Source organism: Oncorhynchus mykiss, chromosome 32, assembly GCF_013265735.2.
Source record: "Oncorhynchus mykiss isolate Arlee chromosome 32, USDA_OmykA_1.1, whole genome shotgun sequence".
Taxonomy (NCBI): Eukaryota; Metazoa; Chordata; class Actinopteri; order Salmoniformes; family Salmonidae; genus Oncorhynchus; species Oncorhynchus mykiss.
Genome location: NC_050572.1, coordinates 8,454,483 through 8,476,029, shown reverse-complemented (window position 1 = coordinate 8,476,029; position 21,547 = coordinate 8,454,483). Strand labels below are relative to the sequence as shown.

Below are 21,547 nucleotides of genomic sequence, written 5' to 3'. Positions count from 1 at the left end.
ACGTCACTTGCTCTGAGACCTTGAAGTAGTAGTTCTCCTTGCTCTGCAAGGGCCGCGGCTTTTGTGGCGCGATGGGTAACGATGCTTCGAGGGTGACTGTTGATGTGTGCAGAAGGTCCCTGGTTCGCGCCCGGGTATGGGCGAGGGGACGGTGTAAATTTGTACTGTTACATTGATGCTGTTGACCCGGATTACTAGTTGCTGCGGAAAAAGGAGGAAGGTCAAAAGGGGGGTGAGTGTAACGGATGTGAAACGGCTAGCTTAGTTAGCGTGGGCGCTAAATAGCGTTTCAATCAGTGACGTCACTTGCTCTGAGACCTTGAAGTAGTAGTTCCCCTTGCTCTGCAAGGGCCGCGGCTTTTGTGGCGCGATGGGTAACGATGCTTCGAGGGTGACTGTTGATGTGTGCAGAAGGTCCCTAGTTCGCGCCCGGGTATGGGCGAGGGGACGGTTTAAATTTGTACTGTTACACAAACACAGACCTTATTTTAAGCGTTTCTAAAGTCCCCTATGGGAAAAATTATTGGAACCATTTCCTTGTTTGACAGCTAGGTTTTATGGGTATCAATAACAAGATGCAACGAGCTACCTACCACAAGGCAGCTTCTTGTCATTGTTGGTCTCTGACGGTTCAGAATCATAACGACGCACGGCTTCCGGCCACACCAATGAGCAAGCATCATTTTGGTGTCAGCCAACCTGTCTATAGATCTCCAGGGACCTGTCCCAGTATCTATGCCTGAGTTTTTTCTCCTTTATTTAATTAACTAGGCAAGTCAGTTAAGAAAAAAATCTTATTTTCAAATGACTGCCTAGGAACAGTGGGTTAACTGCCTTGTTCAGGGGCAGAACGACAGACCTTATCAGCTCGGGGATTCAATCTTGCAACCGTCCAACGCTCTAACCACTAGGCTACCTGCCGCCCAGATGTCTCTAATGCCCAAGGAAGCTCCAATTCAAACTCCCATTAGACGTCTCTGCAAGCGTTTTAATGTCAAAATATGTTTCTCACCAAATATGGAGTTTTGCTGAGCAACTATTTTCATTTACTGCCATTATTCACTTCTAAAAAAAGGTATAAATTGGAAGTACATACCGGCCGTAACGGGGATACATTTAAAGAAAGTTGCTCAGCGAAACTCCATATTTGGTGAGAAAATAACTTATTTTGACATTATTAAAACGCTTGCAAAGCTGTTTAATGGGAATTTGAATCTGAGCTTCCTGGGCGTTACGCCTCAAGCACACCGACAGCGGCACCAAACAGGACGCAGCAGTCATCGGGATACAAATGCATCAAAAGTTCAACATTCACCTTCTGCTACCATTTCTGTCAAGTCGTCTACACATACAGTCTGATGCATACGTTCCATAAATCCAACACCAAAAGGCACCTAAAGACTCTCAGACCATGAGAAACAAGATTTTCAGGCCTGATGAAACCAAGATTGAACTCTTTGGCCTGAATGCCAAGTGTCACATCTGGAGGAAACCTGGCACCATCCCTACGGTGAAGCATGGTGGTAGCAGCATCATGCTGTGGGGATGATTTTCAGCAGCAGGGAACAGAGCAGTACAGAGAGTACAGAGATCCTTGATGAAAAGCTTCTCCAGAGTGCTCAGGACCTCAGACTGGGGCGAAGGTTCACCTTCCAACAGGACAACGACCCTAAGCACACAGCCAAGACAACGCAGGAGTGGCTTCTGGACAAGTCTCTGAATGTCCTCGAGTGGCACAGCCAGAGCCCAGACTTGAACCCTATCAAACATCTATGAAGAGACCTGAAAATATCTGAGCAGCAACGTTCCCCATCCAACCTAACAGAGCTTGAGAGGATCTGCAGAGAGGAATAGGAGACACTCCACAAATACAGGCGTGCCAAGCTTGTAGGGTCATACCCAAGAAGACTCGAGGCTGTAATCGCTGCTAAAGGTGCTTCAACAAAGTACTGAGTAAAGGATCTGAATAATTATGTAAATGTGATATTTCAGATGTTGTATTTTTAATGAATTAGTATAAAAAAATAACAGTCTATGCTTTGTCATTATATTTGTTATTATATTGTGTGTGTGTCTGGATTGATGAGGGAATAAAACGATTTAATCCATTTTAGAATAAGGCTGTAACCTAACAAAATGTGAAAAAAAGTCAATGGGCTGAATACTTTCCGAAGGCCATTCTGCCTTCTCCCGTGTATATATACCGAACAAGAATATAAGCCATGAGGTGATAATAACTCTCTAGGAGCTGATCCGTCGTCAGTATTGTGGAATAATTCTAAAGTTAAGGTAATACTTTGAATGGAGAAAGCTGATCTGAGAGCAGCGATGCCTTTTTTTTTTTCTTCCTTTCGTTCCAATCAGTATCAACACACGCCTCAACGACACAGTTAGTGACTGTTCTCCCTGCTTGGTGTTTTTTGGAGGAAAAGCATGTTACGTCTTCGGCCGTTGTAGGAAAGAGGAGTGTTTATAAAGCACTCGGAAGGAAGCCTAGAGAAGTTCCATCGCTGTGTGGAAAGCTGTCCCTGATTGGTTGGCTGTTACAGTATGAAATGAATCAAACCTCCCCATCTCCTCTCTTCACATTTCTCCTCTTTTTCTTTTTGAAAATTCTTTAATATAGGTCGGATCCACAACCCCAAATTGCAGCAGTCATTGATGAACTTGGACGAGCCTCAGCCAAGGTGTGTAGCCAAGCTACTGTGGGTGGTTGGGTTCGTGCTGTGTCCTATTTGTGGTGTTGCCGTAGGCTCTGGTTTCATTCACTCTATTGTCTTTCCCCAGGCCCAATACTTGACAGCCCCAATCACAAGTGCATCCAAGCTGCAGACCAACAAGCACCATCTCTACCTGCTTAAGGACGGAGAAAGCAATGGGTACCGCTACCTACCTACCTCACTCACTCTCTCTCTCTCTCTCACTCACTCACTCACTCACTCACTCACTCACTCACTCACTCACTCACTCACTCACTCACTCATCACAGAACATGCATGCACAGCTCTCTGTTTCTGTCCTCTTCTGGAACATAGAAATAGTATTACTAGAATGGGGAAAAAGCCTCCTAAAGCCTCATTCCCCATCACAGATTGCATTAGAAAACGTAATCATCTACTACTGAGGACATTTTGTCCAGCATTCAAACAGAATCCGACAAAAGAACATGCATGCACATCTGTTTCTGTTCAGACCTCTCTTTTTGGAAGTCGTTTCAAGAATGAGCTAATGTTCACTGATACAGTAGCAAGAGCTTTTCAAGGCCACCTTGGCATGTCCACTACTGTCACAGAATGTTTTCCTTTCTTTACTTCCTCGTTTCTGTAATGAGTTGTGAGGTGACGAAGAGGGTGCAGTTAGTAGATAAACGGTATGGTGCTGAAACCAACACTAGCTGTTTACTACTTCTGCTTTCTCTCAGTGGAATTCACTCCAATGGAAAACTAAGTGAGTCATTTTATGACTTCTGCCTTCCTCTTGCTTCCAATGTAGCAGCTTGACTCTCTCTCTCTCTCTCTCTCTCTCTTCCTCCTCCCCCCCACGCACACAGAGGAAGGGGACTTGCGGTGGGGTTTCTGAAGGTTGGCTATAAGAAGTTATTTCTGCTTGTGAGTCCCACTTTCTTCATTTGGTTTTTCCACAATGTATTTGATGCAACATAGGCAAACGGTTTGTTTCTATTAACGCAAAAGTGTGTTGTTGCCTGTTTGCAACGTTTACTCAGTAAGAGGGAGTGATCAGTTCATTCAAGTGTAGGACTGTGACAGTCTTGGAATTTTGGATGATGGCAATTGGCCAGCTAAAATAGCAAAACAAATAAGCATATGTCCTCCACTCCTGATTGGAGCATGTGCTGCCATAGAAATAGAATGAATAGAATGGGAGTCCCCATTCCAGTCAATGATGGCATAATGGGTGGACTGGCGGTCATTGCAAGTACACCCATAGCAACAAAGCAGGAATTAAAACATGTGCTGTGATTTGTTGATTCAACCGAAATGCATTCCGTTGCATGATCATTTTAAATGAACATTCTACATTACCATGGAAATGATTGCATCACAATACCAGGCAGCAATAGATCTAGGTTAATAATATACAGGTTAAGACAAGGATTCTAATATCCCATAACCCTTTGTGCCACTATTCAACAAGGGACTAGTGATGGAAGTCTCTCTTTTTCCTGACTCTGATCTTTTCCAATCGTTCAGTCAAAATGACTAATCTTTTGACTCATTTAGTACATTTGAGGCTGTCATTTGAGTCGGTAATGCCCCGAGCACGCAGGACTCCCTACCGGCGAACGATCAACTGAAAACATGAAAGAGTCAAGATTCTACAAGCCTCTCATTCACGTCTCGTTCTGCGTAGGGGACTTATTGCAGCTGCCAGAAATTAGACTTGTAAACGTGTGTTTTAAACATTTGTTGATTGCCAGGCATACAAATATGTCCGCTTTGGACTGACTAGCAGGTCAAGCGAACATTCAGAAATAACCAATCGTTCATCACTACAAGGGATAAGCTTCCGCATTTGGAATGACTGGGGAGGGAATTGTATCAGTACAGAAAGTTTACCTTCAAAGTGAAAAATAAACACAATCATAGTGAATTTTAGCTAAATACTCAGAAAAGACATAACATAACCATAGCCCTAGTAGACTCCATTACAATATTATCACCACTGTTAATTCAATCCATTGGTCAAATGATTGTATTATTTCAGGTGACTTTAATAAGAATTGGCTAGATAAATCCTCTGCTAAGGATAGAAAAACGACTGAAAATATGTATTTTACTCAATTAATTGAAGAACCAACGAGAATCAACCAACACATTTCTAATGGGACTTTGCCTCTGTTGGCTCTTGGTGACACGTCCTGTCAGGATTCTAAATTCAGGTGTTCCTCCAGACTGCTTCAGTGATCATTCCATCATCTACTATATATAGAAAATTAACATACCTAAAGCACCACCCAAATTATTGATTTATTCAAGACAATGTAAAAATGTAAATATTGAGGACTTGTTATCCATAAAAGAGATAATGTAGTGGTGATTGTCATATGAAAAGCCACAGGAGAGAGCTGTCCATAACACGGCCACAAGAATCAGCTTTCCAAACGTTACTCTTTTCAGGTAAACTTCCCATTTATTGCGTATATAAAATATAAATAGCTCCAAAACACATATTCATATTAGAAAAGGTACATTCTATAAGCTGTCTCTGTCTCTGCATGTGCTCTCCTCTCACCTGTGCTAAACCCTTCCTATATACACACACACACACACACACACGCACGCACACACACACACACACACACACACGACGACCAGCGACCCTTGACCCCAACATATAGTGAGTGCCCTCTAGTGTACAAAACAAGTAAAAACAAGCCTTGACAGACAACACATAAACCCAGCTCCTATAGATAGTCTCACAAAATAAAATAACAAAGAAATCCACAGCAGTTCTGGAAATACACAAATAACTTTTAAATACGTTTAAATAATCAACCTATTCAGCGAAATAATCCTAAACCGCCGGGTCATTTAAGAACCGGCAGATATAGCTGATGTTTTAATCTATTACATCAATATGTTACATCAGATAATCATTTCACCCACAATTCCACCAATGCTGGGGTATACAGTGCCTTCAGGAAGTAGTCACACCCCCTTGGCTTTACACACATTTTTTTGTAGTGTTATGGCCTGAATATAAAATGGATTCAATTGACATTTGGAATCGCTGACCTACACACGATGCCCCATAATGTTAAAGAGGAATTATGTTGTTATTATTATTATTATTTTGTTACAAATGAAAAGATGAAATGTCTTTAAGTCAGTAAGCGTTCAACTCCTTTGTTATAGCAAGCCTGGATAAGTTCAGGAGTAAAACAGTGCTTAAACAAGTCACATAAGTTTCATGGACTCTGTGTGCAATAATAGTGTTTAACGTGATTTTTTGAATGACTGCATCTTCTCTGTGCCCCCACACATACAATTATCTCTAAGGTCCCTCAGTCGAGCAGTGAATTTCAAACACAGATTCAACCACAAAGACCAGGGAGGTTTTTCCAATACCTGGTAAAGAATGGAACCTGTTGGTATATGGGTAAACATTTTTAAAGAGCAGACATTGAATATCTCTTTGAGCATGGTGAAGATATTAACTACACTTTGGATGATGTTTAAACAACTCAGTCATAGTGCTGAGCGATTTGTGCTTTTCTTAGTCTGTTCAATTTTGTTTGAATTATTTAAAAACAATCATGCTTTTTTTCCAAATTTTATATATATTTTTTAGACATTCAATGCATTACGGAAAAATTACATAAATAATTTGAGTCTTTTAATGGAAATTCCAAATCCCCAAATTGTGAACATTCAATTGCCAAAACATTGAAAATATTCCATTGTCTCTGTCAGGTCCACATTGAGTAAACATCAATAGAAATGTAGAAAATGTAGAAAATTACTATGAAATTCTAAAATATATCAGTCGTTTTTAAATTTGACTTCATTATTTTTCATTCCTTATTAAAGTCATCATCTCATCTCTGCTAAGGTTGTAGCATCCAATCAGCCAGACATCGTTATCTCTGTGCTCCCCATACTGTACTGTCTGTAGTCATCATCTCATCTCTGCTAAGGTTGTAGCATCCAATCAGCCAGACATCGTTATCTCTGTGCTCCCCATATTGTACTGTCTGTAGTCATCTCATCTCTGCTAAGGTTGTAGCATCCAAGCAGCTAGACATCGTTATCTCTGTGCTCCCCATACTGTACTGTCTGTAGTCATCTCATCTCTGCTAAGGTTGTAGCATCCAAGCAGCTAGACATCGTTATCTCTGTGCTCCCCATACTGTACTATCTGTCATCCTATTTAGCTAGGCCTTAGCATGCTGCAGAGTTGTCTGACAAAATCATTTTACTAGTTCTTCCAAGTAGATAAGGCATACTTTCACCTCTCTCTCTCGTCTTTGTACTGTGTACATTAGTCTCTTATGCGGTTTTTGTGTTTCTAACCTAACGTAGCAGGTGTAAAAGTGTATCCCCATCTTATGCATCCGTGGATTATGGTCATTGTAGTTAATTACCGCGTTTCTACGCTGAACTAGATTGAATGTTTGCTCAGTGAAAACTACAACTCCCTTCAGCCCAGCGTCCCACATAGTTCCTAAGTTGATTTATCTGGTGAATGATTTGATTTCTCTCAAGAGAAATGGCACATTGGGCTCACAAACAAAACACTAAACTAAATGGAATTCAAGTAATTTAACAAATTAATGAACTACAATGGTGAATTAGTTGTTTAATAACAACACCAAAAAACAATATGTTAATTGCTCACCACTACTCACTAGTCACTACAAAGATACAGGTGTCCTTCCTAACTCAGCAGGTTTCCTTCCTATCCGGCAACAAAGGGATTTCGCCATGAGTTTAATGGCTGTGATAGGAGAAAACTGAGGAGTTACCCCACAATACTAACCTAAATGACAGAGTGAAAAGAAGGAATCCTGTACAGAAAAAAATCCTGTTTGCAATAAGGCACTAAAGTAAAACTGCAAAAAAATGTGTCAAATAAATGATCTGTATGTCCTGAATGATATGACCAGATGCTGCTGGAAGTGTTGTTGGAGGGCCAGTAGGAGGCACTCTTTCCTCTGGTCTAAACAAATATCCCAATGCCCCAGGGCAGTGATTGGGGACATTGCCCTGTGAAGGGTGCTGTCTTTTGGATGGGATGTTAAACTGGTGTCCTGACTCTGTGGTCACTAAAGATCCTATGGCACTTATCGTAAGAGTAGGGGTGTTAACCTGGCTATGTATCACTCTGCATCATTTTATGGGTATGCTTGTCATTGGCAAGACATGGGAGTTTTTTTGGGGATAAAAGGAAACGGAATAGAGCTAAGCACAGGTGAAATCCTAGAGGAAAACCTGATTCAGTCTGCTTTCCACTGGGAGACAAATTAACCTTTCATCAGGACAATAACCTAAAACACAAGGCCAAAAATACACTGGAGTTGTTTACCAAGATGACATTGAATGTTCCTGAGTTGCCTGGGTACAGTTTTGACTTAAATAATCTTGAAAATCTATGGCAGGACTTGAAAATGGCTGTCTAGCAATGAACAACAACCAATTTGACGGAGTTTGAAGATTAAAAAAAAAATATTAATGTGCAAGTATTATACAATCCAGATATACAAAGCTCTTAGAGACTTACCCAGAAAGACTCACAGCTGTAATTGCTGCCAAAGGTGATTTAAACATGCATTGACTTGTGGTGTGAATACTTGTGTAAATGAGATACTTCTGTATTTAATTTTTAATACATTTGCAAAAACTTGTTTTTAATTTTTTTAATCCATTTTCAGTTCAGGCTGCAACAAAATGTGGAATCGGTCAGAATACTTTCTGAGGAGACCAACACCCCAAATCAGACATCTCATTTTAGAAAGATTAAGAAAGATTAAGCCAAGTAAATACAGTGGCTTGTGAAAGTATTCACCCCCCCCTTGGCGTTTTTCCTATTTTGTTGCATTACAACCTGGAATTAAAAGGGATTTTTTTTTTGGGGGGGGGGGGTTGTATCATTTGATTTACACAACATGCCTACCACTTTGAAGATGCAAAATATTTTTTGTGAAACAAAACAGCTGAACTTGAGCGTGCATAACTATTCACTCCCCCAAAGTCAATACTTTTAAAGACACCTTTTTCAGCAATTACAGCTGCAAGTCTCTTGGGGTATGTCTCTATAAGCTTGGCACATCTAGCCACTGGGATATTTGCCCATTCTTAATAGAAAAACTGCTCCAGCTCCTTCAAGTTGGATGGGTTCCGCTGGTGTACAGCAATCTTTAAGTCATACCACAGATTCTCAATTGGATTGAGGTCTAGGCTTTGACTAGGCCATTCCAAGACATTTAAATGTTTCCCCTTTAACCACTTGAGTGTTGCTTTAGCAGTAGACTTAGGGTCATTGTCCTGCTGGAAGTTCAACCTCCGTCCCAGTCTCAAATCTCTGGAAGACTGAAACCGGTTTCCCTCAAGAATTTCCCTGTATTTAGCGGCATTCATCATTCCTTCAATTATGACCAGTTTCTCAATCCCCGCCGATGGAAAAACATCCCCACAGCATGATGCTGCCACCACCATGCTGATGGTGGCACCGTCATGGTGATGGTGTTCTCGGGGTGATGAGAGGTGTTGGGTTTGCGCCAGACAGTGTTTTCCTTAATGGCCAAAAAGCTACATTTTAGTTTAATTTGACCAGAGTATCTTCTTCCATATGTTAGGGGAGTCTCTCACACCAAATGTTCTTTAAGTGATGGCTTTTGTCAGGCCACTCTTCCGTAAAGCCCAGTTCTGTGGAGTGTACAGCTTAAAGTGGTCCTATGGACAGATACTCCAATCTCCGCTGTGGAGCTTTGCAGCTCCTTCAAGATTATCTTTGGTCTTTTTGTTGTCTCTCTGGTTACTGCCCTCTTTGCCTGGTCCGAGGGTTTTGGTGGGTGGCCCTCTCTTGGCAGGTTTGTTGTGGGGCCATATTCTTTAAAAAATTTTAATCATGGATTTAATGGTGCTCCACGGGATGTTCAAAGTTTCGGATATTTTTTCATAATCCAACCCTGATCTGTACTTCTCCACAACTTTGTCCCTGACCTGTTTGGAGAGCTCATTAGTCTTCATGGTGCCACTTGCTTGGTGGTGCCCCTTGCTCAGTGGTGTTGCAGACTCTGGGGCCTTTCAGAACGGGTGTATATACAGTGCCTTGCGAAAGTATTCGGCCCCCTTGAACTTTGCGACCTTTTGCCACATTTCAGGCTTCAAACATAAAGATATAAAACTGTATTTTTTTGTGAAGAATCAACAACAAGTGGGACACAATCATGAAGTGGAACGACATTTATTGGATATTTCAAACTTTTTTAACAAATCAAAAACTGAAAAATTGGGCGTGCAAAATTATTCAGCCCCTTTACTTTCAGTGCAGCAAACTCTCTCCAGAAGTTCAGTGAGGATCTCTGAATGATCCAATGTTGACCTAAATGACTAATGATGATAAATACAATCCACCTGTGTGTAATCAAGTCTCCGTATAAATGCACCTGCACTGTGATAGTCTCAGAGGTCCGTTAAAAGCGCAGAGAGCATCATGAAGAACAAGGAACACACCAGGCAGGTCCGAGATACTGTTGTGAAGAAGTTTAAAGCCGGATTTGGATACAAAAAGATTTCCCAAGCTTTAAACATCCCAAGGAGCACTGTGCAAGCGATAATATTGAAATGGAAGGAGTATCAGACCACTGCAAATCTACCAAGACCTGGCCGTCCCTCTAAACTTTCAGCTCATACAAGGAGAAGACTGATCAGAGATGCAGCCAAGAGGCCCATGATCACTCTGGATGAACTGCAGAGATCTACAGCTGAGGTGGGAGACTCTGTCCATAGGACAACAATCAGTCGTATATTGCACAAATCTGGCCTTTATGGAAGAGTGGCAAGAAGAAAGCCATTTCTTAAAGATATCCATAAAAAGTGTCGGTTAAAGTTTGCCACAAGCCACCTGGGAGACACACCAAACATGTGGAAGAAGGTGCTCTGGTCAGATGAAACCAAAATTGAACTTTTTGGCAACAATGCAAAACGTTATGTTTGGCGTAAAAGCAACACAGCTGAACACACCATCCCCACTGTCAAACATGGTGGTGGCAGCATCATGGTTTGGGCCTGCTTTTCTTCAGCAGGGACAGGGAAAATGGTTAAAATTGATGGGAAGATGGATGGAGCCAAATACAGGACCATTCTGGAAGAAAACCTGATGGAGTCTGCAAAAGACCTGAGACTGGGATGGAGATTTGTCTTCCAACAAGACAATGATCCAAAACATAAAGCAAAATCTACAATGGAATGGTTCAAAAATAAACATATCCAGGTGTTAGAATGGCCAAGTCAAAGTCCAGACCTGAATCCAATCGAGAATCTGTGGAGAGAAATGAAAACTGCTGTTCACAAATGCTCTCCATCCAACCTCACTGAGCTCGAGCTGTTTTGCAAGGAGGAATGGGAAAAAATGTCAGTCTCTCGATGTGCAAAACTGATAGAGACATACCCCAAGCGACTTACAGTTGTAATCGCAGCAAAAGGTGGCGCTACAAAGTATTAACTTAAGGGGGCTGAATAATTTTGCACACCCAATATTTCAGTTTTTGATTTGTTAAAAACGTTTGAAATATCCAATAAATGTCGTTCCACTTCATGATTGTGTCCCACTTGTTGTTGATTCTTCACAAAAAAATACAGTTTTATATCTTTATGTTTGAAGCCTGAAATGTGGCAAAAGGTCGCAAAGTTCAAGGGGGCCGAATACTTTCGCAAGGCACTGTATACTGAGATCATGTGACAGATCATGTAACACTTAGATTGCACACAGGTGGACTTTATTTAACTAATTATGTGACTTCTGAAGGTAATTGGTTGCACCAGATCTAATTTAGGGGCTTCATAGTAAAGGGGGCGAATACATACAGTATGCACACACCACTTTTCCTTTTTTATATATATATATATATATATATATATCACATTTTTTGAAACATTTTTTTTTCATTTCACTTCACCAATTTGGACAATTTTGTGTACGTCCATTTCATGAAATCCAAATAAAAATCAATTTAAATTACAGGTTGTAATGCAACAAAATAGGAAAAACAACAAGAGGGATGAATACTTTTGCAAGGCACTGTACTGCATCTCCTCAATGAAATGAATTACAGGAGCAGGTCTAGATGGACTGGAACCCACATGTATAAAGTGGTCTACTAATGTTATTACCTCTACTACTAATGTTATTACCTCTAGCACAGTGGTACCAGGGGCAGCGGACTCTCAAATGTTGTTTTTTTGCCATCATTGTAAGCCTGCCACACACACACACACTATACAATACATGTATTAAACATAAGAATGAGTGTGAGTTTTTGTCACAAACTGGCTCGTGGGAAGTGACAAAGAGCTCTTTTAGGACCAGGGCACAAATAATAATATATTATACTTATAAAACCTTATTTGTTCATCAAAAATTGTGAACAACTCACCACAGGTGAATGAGAAGGGTGTGCTTGAAAGGATGCATATAACTCTGCAATGTTGGGTTGTGTTGGAGAGAGTCTCAGTGTTAAATCATTTTCCACACACAGTCTGTGCCTGTATTTAGTTTTCATGCTAGTGAGAACTGAGAATCCACTCTCACATCGGTACGTGGTTGCAAAGGGCATCAGTGTCTTAACAGAGCGATTTGCCAAGGCAGGATACTCTGAGTGCAGCCCTATCCAGAAATATGGCAGTGGCTTCTGATTTAAATTCAATTTTCACAGAACCACTTGTTGCAATTTCGATGAGGCTCTCTTGTTCAGATATCAGTAAGTGGAGAGGAGGCAGGGCATGAAAAGGCTAACAAATCCCGTTGTTTGTGTCATCTGTTATTAGTTGTAGTTTATTAGTTGTAGTTTATTACTTGTAGCGGTAGTGTTTATTAGTTGTAGTGTTTATTAGCTGGAGTGGTAGTGTTTATTAGTTGTAGTGTTTATTAGTTGTAGTGTTTATTAGTTGTGGCGGTAGTGTTTATTAGTTCTGGCGGTAGTGTTTATTAGTTGTGGCAGTAGTGTATATTAGCTGGAGCGGTAGTGTTTATTAGTTGTGGCGGTAGTGTTTATTGGTTGTAGTGGTAGTGTTTATTAGTTGTAGTGTTTATTAGTTGTAGTGGTAGTGTTTATTAGTTGTGGCGGTAGTGTTTATTAGTTGTAGTGGTAGTGTTTATTAGTTGTAGTGTTTACTAGTTGTAGCGGTAGTGTTTATTAGTTGTAGCGGTAGTGTTTATTAGTTGTAGCGGTAGTGTTTGTTAGTGGTAGTGTTTATTAGTTGTAGTGTTTATTAGTTGTAGTGTTTATTAGTTGTAGCGGTAGTGTTTATTAGCTGTAGCGGTAGTGTTTATTAGTTGTAGTGGTAGTGTTTATTAGTTGTAGTGTTTACTAGTTATAGTGTTTATTAGTTGTAGCGGTAGTGTTTATTAGTTGTAGCGGTAGTGTTTATTAGTTGTAGTGTTTATTAGTTGTAGTGTTTATTAGTTGTAGTGTTTATTAGTTGTAGCGGTAGTGTTTATTAGTTGTAGTGTTTATTAGTTGTGGCGGTAGTGTTTATTAGTTGTAGTGTTTATTAGTTGTGGCGGTAGTGTTTATTAGTTGTAGTGTTTATTAGTTGTAGTGTTTATTAGTTGTAGTGTTTATTAGTTGTAGTGTTTACTAGTTATAGTGTTTATTAGTTGTAGCGGTAGTGTTTATTAGTTGTAGCGGTAGTGTTTATTAGTTGTAGTGTTTATTAGTTGTAGTGTTTATTAGTTGTAGTGTTTATTAGTTGTAGCGGTAGTGTTTATTAGTTGTAGTGTTTATTAGTTGTGGCGGTAGTGTTTATTAGTGGTAGTGTTTATTAGTTGTAGTGTTTATTAGTTGTAGTGTTTATTAGTTGTAGCGGTAGTGTTTATTAGCTGTAGCGGTAGTGTTTATTAGTTGTAGTGGTAGTGTTTATTAGTTGTAGTGTTTACTAGTTATAGTGTTTATTAGTTGTAGCGGTAGTGTTTATTAGTTGTAGCGGTAGTGTTTATTAGTTGTAGTGTTTATTAGTTGTAGTGTTTATTAGTTGTAGTGTTTATTAGTTGTAGCGGTAGTGTTTATTAGTTGTAGTGTTTATTAGTTGTGGCGGTAGTGTTTATTAGTTGTAGTGTTTATTAGTTGTAGTGTTTATTAGTTGTAGTGTTTATTAGTTGTAGTGTTTACTAGTTATAGTGTTTATTAGTTGTAGCGGTAGTGTTTATTAGTTGTAGTGTTTATTAGTTGTAGTGTTTATTAGTTGTAGCGGTAGTGTTTATTAGTTGTAGTGTTTATTAGTTGTGGCGGTAGTGTTTATTAGTTGTAGTGTTTATTAGTTGTAGTGTTTATTAGTTGTGGTGGTAGTGTTTATTAGTTGTAGTGTTTATTAGTTGTGGCGGTAGTGTTTATTAGTTGTAGCGGTAGTGTTTATTAGTTGTAGTGTTTATTAGTTGTAGTGTTTATTAGCTGGAGTGGTAGTGTTTATTAGTTGTAGTGTTTATTAGTTGTAGTGTTTATTAGTTGTAGCGGTAGTGTTTATTAGCTGTAGTGTTTATTAGCTGTAGTGTTTATTAGCTGTAGTGTTTATTAGTTGTAGTGTTTATTAGCTGTAGTGTTTATTAGTTGTAGTGTTTATTAGTTGTAGTTTATTAGTTGTAGCGGTAGTGTTTATTAGTTGTAGCGGTAGTGTTTATTAGTTGTAGTGTTTATTAGTTGTAGCGGTAGTTTTTATTAGTTGTAGCAGTAGTGTTTATTAGTTGTAGTGTTTATTAGTTGTGGCGGTAGTGTTTATTAGTTGTAGCGGTAGTGTTTATTAGTTGTAGTGTTTATTAGTTGTGGCGGTAGTGTTTATTAGTTGTGGCGGTAGTGTTTATTAGTTGTGGCGGTAGTGTTTACTAGTTGTGGCGGTAGTGTTTATTAGTTGTGGCGGTAGTGTTTATTAGTTGTAGTGTTTACTAGTTGTGGCGTTAGTGTTTATTAGTTGTAGTGGTAGTGTTTATTAGTTGTAGTGTTTATTAGTTGTAGCGGTAGTGTTTATTAGTTGTAGCAGTAGTGTTTATTAGTTGTAGCAGTAGTGTTTATTAGTTGTAGCAGTAGTGTTTATTAGTTGTAGTGTTTATTAGTTGTAGCGGTAGTGTTTATTAGTTGTAGCAGTAGTGTTTATTAGTTGTGGCGGTAGTGTTTATTAGTTGTAGTGTTTATTAGTTGTAGCGGTAGTGTTTATTAGTTGTAGTGTTTATTAGCGTTAGTGTTTATTAGTTGGAGCGGTAGTGTTTATTAGTTGTAGCGGTAGTGTCTATTAGTTGTAGTGTTTATTAGTTGTAGCGGTAGTGTTTATTAGTTGTAGCAGTAGTGTTTATTAGTTGTAGTGTTTATTAGTTGTAGCGGTAGTGTTTATTAGTTGTAGCAGTTGTGTTTATTAGTTGTGGCGGTAGTGTTTATTAGTTGTAGTGTTTATTAGTTGTGGCGGTAGTGTTTATTAGTTGTAGTGTTTATTAGTTGTAGCGGTAGTGTTTATTAGTTGTAGTGTTTATTAGCGTTAGTGTTTATTAGTTGGAGCGGTAGTGTTTATTAGTTGTAGCGGTAGTGTCTATTAGTTGTAGTGTTTATTAGCGTTAGTGTTTATTAGTTGTAGTGTTTATTAGTTGTAGCGGTAGTGTTTATTAGTTGTAGTGTTTATTAGTTGTGGCGGTAGTGTTTATTAGTGGTAGTGTTTATTAGTTGTAGTGTTTATTAGTTGTAGCGGTAGTGTTTATTAGCTGTAGCGGTAGTGTTTATTAGTTGTAGTGGTAGTGTTTATTAGTTGTAGTGTTTATTAGTTGTAGCGGTAGTGTTTATTAGTTGTAGTGTTTATTAGTTGTGGCGGTAGTGTTTATTAGTTGTAGTGTTTATTAGTTGTGGCGGTAGTGTTTATTAGTTGTAGTGTTTATTAGTTGTAGTGTTTATTAGTTGTAGTGTTTATTAGTTGTAGTGTTTATTAGTTGTAGTGTTTACTAGTTATAGTGTTTATTAGTTGTAGCGGTAGTGTTTATTAGTTGTAGCGGTAGTGTTTATTAGTTGTAGTGTTTATTAGTTGTAGTGTTTATTAGTTGTAGTGTTTATTAGTTGTAGTGTTTATTAGTTGTAGCGGTAGTGTTTATTAGTTGTAGTGTTTATTAGTTGTGGCGGTAGTGTTTATTAGTTGTAGTGTTTATTAGTTGTAGTGTTTATTAGTTGTGGTGGTAGTGTTTATTAGTTGTAGTGTTTATTAGTTGTGGCGGTAGTGTTTATTAGTTGTAGCGGTAGTGTTTATTAGTTGTAGTGTTTATTAGTTGTAGTGTTTATTAGCTGGAGTGGTAGTGTTTATTAGTTGTAGTGTTTATTAGTTGTAGTGTTTATTAGTTGTAGCGGTAGTGTTTATTAGCTGTAGTGTTTATTAGCTGTAGTGTTTATTAGCTGTAGTGTTTATTAGTTGTAGTGTTTATTAGCTGTAGTGTTTATTAGTTGTAGTGTTTATTAGTTGTAGTTTATTAGTTGTAGCGGTAGTGTTTATTAGTTGTAGCGGTAGTGTTTATTAGTTGTAGTGTTTATTAGTTGTAGCGGTAGTTTTTATTAGTTGTAGCAGTAGTGTTTATTAGTTGTAGTGTTTATTAGTTGTGGCGGTAGTGTTTATTAGTTGTAGCGGTAGTGTTTATTAGTTGTAGTGTTTATTAGTTGTGGCGGTAGTGTTTATTAGTTGTGGCGGTAGTGTTTATTAGTTGTGGCGGTAGTGTTTACTAGTTGTGGCGGTAGTGTTTATTAGTTGTGGCGGTAGTGTTTATTAGTTGTAGTGTTTACTAGTTGTGGCGTTAGTGTTTATTAGTTGTAGTGGTAGTGTTTATTAGTTGTAGTGTTTATTAGTTGTAGCGGTAGTGTTTATTAGTTGTAGCAGTAGTGTTTATTAGTTGTAGCAGTAGTGTTTATTAGTTGTAGCAGTAGTGTTTATTAGTTGTAGTGTTTATTAGTTGTAGCGGTAGTGTTTATTAGTTGTAGCAGTAGTGTTTATTAGTTGTGGCGGTAGTGTTTATTAGTTGTAGTGTTTATTAGTTGTAGCGGTAGTGTTTATTAGTTGTAGTGTTTATTAGCGTTAGTGTTTATTAGTTGGAGCGGTAGTGTTTATTAGTTGTAGCGGTAGTGTCTATTAGTTGTAGTGTTTATTAGTTGTAGCGGTAGTGTTTATTAGTTGTAGCAGTAGTGTTTATTAGTTGTAGTGTTTATTAGTTGTAGCGGTAGTGTTTATTAGTTGTAGCAGTTGTGTTTATTAGTTGTGGCGGTAGTGTTTATTAGTTGTAGTGTTTATTAGTTGTAGCGGTAGTGTTTATTAGTTGTAGTGTTTATTAGCGTTAGTGTTTATTAGTTGGAGCGGTAGTGTTTATTAGTTGTAGCGGTAGTGTCTATTAGTTGTAGTGTTTATTAGTTGTAGCGGTAGTGTTTATTAGTTGTAGCGGTAGTGTTTATTAGTTGTGGCGGTAGAGTTTATTAGTTGTGGCGGTAGAGTTTATTAGTTGTGGCGGTAGTGTTTATTAGTTGTGGCGGTAGTGTTTATTAGTTGTAGTGGTAGTGTTTATTAGTTGTAGCGTTAGTGTTTATTAGTTGTAGTGGTAGTGTTTATTAGTTGTGGCGGTAGTGTTTATTAGTTGTAGTGTTTATTAGTTGTAGCGTTAGTGTTTATTAGTTGGAGCGGTAGTGTTTATTAGTTGTGGCGGTAGTGTTTATTAGTTGTAGTGTTTATTAGTTGTAGCGGTAGTGTTTATTAGTTGTAGTGTTTATTAGTTGTGGCGGTAGTGTTTATTAGTTGTGGCGGTAGTGTTTATTAGTTGTAGTGTTTATTAGTTGTAGCGGTAGTGTTTATTAGTTGTGGCGGTAGTGTTTATTATTTGTAGTGTTTATTAGTTGGAGCGGTAGTGTTTATTAGTTGTAGTGTTTATTAGTTGTAGTTTTTATTAGTTGTGGCGGTAGTGTTTATTAGTTGTAGCAGTAGTGTTTATTAGTTGTGGCGGTAGTGTTTATTAGTTGTAGTGTTTATTAGTTGTAGCGGTAGTGTTTATTAGTTGTAGTGTTTATTAGCGTTAGTGTTTATTAGTTGGAGCGGTAGTGTTTATTAGTTGTAGCGGTAGTGTCTATTAGTTGTAGTGTTTATTAGTTGTAGCGGTAGTGTTTATTAGTTGTAGCAGTAGTGTTTATTAGTTGTAGTGTTTATTAGTTGTAGCGGTAGTGTTTATTAGTTGTAGCAGTTGTGTTTATTAGTTGTGGCGGTAGTGTTTATTAGTTGTAGTGTTTATTAGTTGTAGCGGTAGTGTTTATTAGTTGTAGTGTTTATTAGCGTTAGTGTTTATTAGTTGGAGCGGTAGTGTTTATTAGTTGTAGCGGTAGTGTCTATTAGTTGTAGTGTTTATTAGTTGTAGCGGTAGTGTTTATTAGTTGTAGCGGTAGTGTTTATTAGTTGTGGCGGTAGAGTTTATTAGTTGTGGCGGTAGAGTTTATTAGTTGTGGCGGTAGTGTTTATTAGTTGTGGCGGTAGTGTTTATTAGTTGTAGTGGTAGTGTTTATTAGTTGTAGCGTTAGTGTTTATTAGTTGTAGTGGTAGTGTTTATTAGTTGTGGCGGTAGTGTTTATTAGTTGTAGTGTTTATTAGTTGTAGCGTTAGTGTTTATTAGTTGGAGCGGTAGTGTTTATTAGTTGTGGCGGTAGTGTTTATTAGTTGTAGTGTTTATTAGTTGTAGCGGTAGTGTTTATTAGTTGTAGTGTTTATTAGTTGTGGCGGTAGTGTTTATTAGTTGTGGCGGTAGTGTTTATTAGTTGTAGTGTTTATTAGTTGTAGCGGTAGTGTTTATTAGTTGTGGCGGTAGTGTTTATTATTTGTAGTGTTTATTAGTTGGAGCGGTAGTGTTTATTAGTTGTAGTGTTTATTAGTTGTAGTTTTTATTAGTTGTGGCGGTAGTGTTTATTAGTTGGAGCGGTAGTGTTTATTAGTTGTAGCGGTAGTGTTTATTAGTTGTAGCGGTAGTGTTTATTAGCTGTGGCGGTAGTGTTTATTAGTTGTAGCGGTAGTGTTTATTAGTTGTAGTGTTTATTAGTTGTGGCGGTAGTGTTTATTAGTTGTAGTGTTTATTAGTTGTAGCGGTAGTGTTTATTAGTTGTGGCGGTAGTGTTTATTAGTTGTAGTGTTTATTAGTTGGAGCGGTAGTGTTTATTAGTTGTAGTGTTTATTAGTTGTAGTGTTTATTAGTTGTGGCGGTAGTGTTTATTAGTTGTAGTGTTTATTAGTTGGAGCGGTAGTGTTTATTAGTTGTAGCGGTAGTGTTTATTAGTTGTAGCGGTAGTGTTTATTAGTTGTGGCGGTAGTGTTTATTAGTTGTAGTGTTTATTAGTTGGATCGGTAGTGTTTATTAGTTGTAGCGGTAGTGTTTATTAGTTGTAGCGGTAGTGTTTATTAGCTGTAGTGTTTATTAGTTGAAGCGGTAGTGTTTATTAGTTGTAGCGGTAGTGTTTATTAGTTGGAGCGGTAGTGTTTATTAGCTGTGGCGGTAGTGTTTATTAGTTGGAGCGGTAGTGTTTATTAGTTGTAGCGGTAGTGTTTATTAGTTGTAGTGTTTATTAGTTGGAGCGGTAGTGTTTATTAGTTGTAGTGTTTATTAGTTGGAGCGGTAGTGTTTATTAGTTGTGGCGGTAGTGTTTATTAGTTGTAGTGTTTATTAGTTGTAGCGGTAGTGTTTATTAGTTGTAGCGGTAGTGTTTATTAGTTGTAGTGTTTATTAGTTGGAGCGGTAGTGTTTATTAGTTGTGGCGGTAGTGTTTATTAGTTGTAGTGTTTATTAGTTGGAGCGGTAGTGTTTATTAGTTGTGACGGTAGTGTTTATTAGTTGTAGCGGTAGTGTTTATTAGTTGTGGCGGTAGTGTTTATTAGTTGTGGCGGTAGTGTTTATTAGTTGGAGCGGTAGTGTTTATTAGTTGTAGCGGTAGTGTTTATTAGTTGTAGCGGTAGTGTTTATTAGTTGTGGCGGTAGTGTTTATTAGTTGGAGCGGTAGTGTTTATTAGTTGTAGCGGTAGTGTTTATTAGTTGTAGCGGTAGTGTTTATTAGTTGTGGCGGTAGTGTTTATTAGTTGTAGCGGTAGTGTTTATTAGTTGTAGCGGTAGTGTTTATTAGTTGTAGTGTTTATTAGTTGTGGCGGTAGTGTTTATTAGTTGTAGTGTTTATTAGTTGTAGTGTTTATTAGTTGTAGTGTTTATTAGTTGTAGCGGTAGTGTTTATTAGTTGTAGTGTTTATTAGCTGTGGCTGTAGTTTATATTAGCTGTGGCTGTAGTTTATATTAGCTGTGGCTGTAGTTTATATTAGCTGTGGCTGTAGTTTATATTAGCTGTGGCTGTAGTTTATATTAGCTGTGACTGTAGTTTATATTAGCTGTGGCTGTAGTTTATATAAGCTGTGGCTGTAGTTTATATTAGCTGTGGCTGTAGTTTATATTACAATACATCAATCATTACAGACTGTTACAATACATCAATCATTACAGACTGTTACAATACATCAATCATTACAGACTGTTGTTACAATACATCAATCATTACAGACTGTTACAATACATCAATCATTAGACTGTTACAATACATCAATCATTAGACTGTTACAATACATCAATCATTACAGACTGTTACAATACATCAATCATTACAGACTGTTGTTACAATACATCAATCATTACAGACTGTTACAATACATCAATCATTACAGACTGTTACAATACATCAATCATTAGACTGTTACAATACATCAATCATTACAGACTGTTACAATACATCAATCATTAGACTGTTACAATACATCAATCATTACACACTGTTACAATACATCAATCATTAGACTGTTACAATACATCAATCATTACAGACTGTTACAATACATCAATCATTACAGACTATTCTATTCATTCTATGTACCAGTCATATTACCAGGGTTAGAGGTTCTATTCATTCTATTTACCAGTCATATTACCAGGGTTACAGGTTCTATTCATTCTATTTACCCGGGTTACAGGTTCTATTCATTCTATTTACCAGTCATATTACCAGGGTTAGAGGTTCTATTCATTCTATTTACCAGTCATATTACCAGGGTTAGAGGTTCTATTCATTCTATTTACCAGGGTTAGAGGTTCTATTCATTCTATTTACCAGGGTTAGAGGTTCTATTCATTCTATTTACCAGTCATATTACCAGGGTTACAGGTTCTATTCATTCTATTTACCAGGGTTAGAGGTTCTATTCATTCTATTTACCAGTCATATTACCAGGGTTACAGGTTCTATTCATTCTATTTACCAGTCATATTACCAGGGTTACAGGTTCTATTCATTCTATTTACCAGTCATATTACCAGGGTTAGAGGTTCTATTCATTCTATTTACCAGTCATATTACCAGGGTTAGAGGTTCTATTCATTCTATTTACCAGGGTTAGAGGTTCTATTCATTATATTTACCAGAGTTAGAGGTTCTATTCATTCTATTTACCAGTCATATTACCAGAGTTAGAGGTTCTATTCATTCTATTTACCAGTCATATTACCAGGGTTACAGGTTCTATTCATTATATTTACCAGTCATATTACCAGGGTTAGAGGTTCTATTCATTCTATTTACCAGTCATATTACCAGGGTTAGAGGTTCTATTCATTCTATTTACCAGTCATATTACCAGGGTTAGAGGTTCTATTCATTCTATTTTCCAGTCATATTACCAGGGTTAGAGGTTCTATTCATTCTATTTACCAGGGTTAGAGGTTCTATTCATTCTATTTACCAGTCATATTACCAGGGTTAGAGGTTCTATTCATTCTATTTACCAGGGTTAGAGGTTCTAAT

The 21,547-nt window shown here is 37.9% G+C and overlaps 1 protein-coding gene across 9 annotated transcripts in view; it reads left to right on the top strand.

The window, feature by feature from the left end:
• The window catches only part of LOC110487864 (alpha-tubulin N-acetyltransferase 1), a 52,192-nt gene that overhangs the window by 1,969 nt on the left and 28,676 nt on the right, over positions 1-21,547 (top strand). For all 9 annotated transcript variants that reach the window (XM_036971676.1, XM_036971677.1, XM_036971674.1 and 6 more), the window contains exons 2-4: positions 2,627-2,687; positions 2,788-2,879; positions 3,551-3,608. In XM_036971676.1, the coding sequence (XP_036827571.1) occupies positions 2,627-2,687; positions 2,788-2,879; positions 3,551-3,608 (211 nt within the window). The remainder of the gene's footprint in view (positions 1-2,626; positions 2,688-2,787; positions 2,880-3,550; positions 3,609-21,547) is intronic.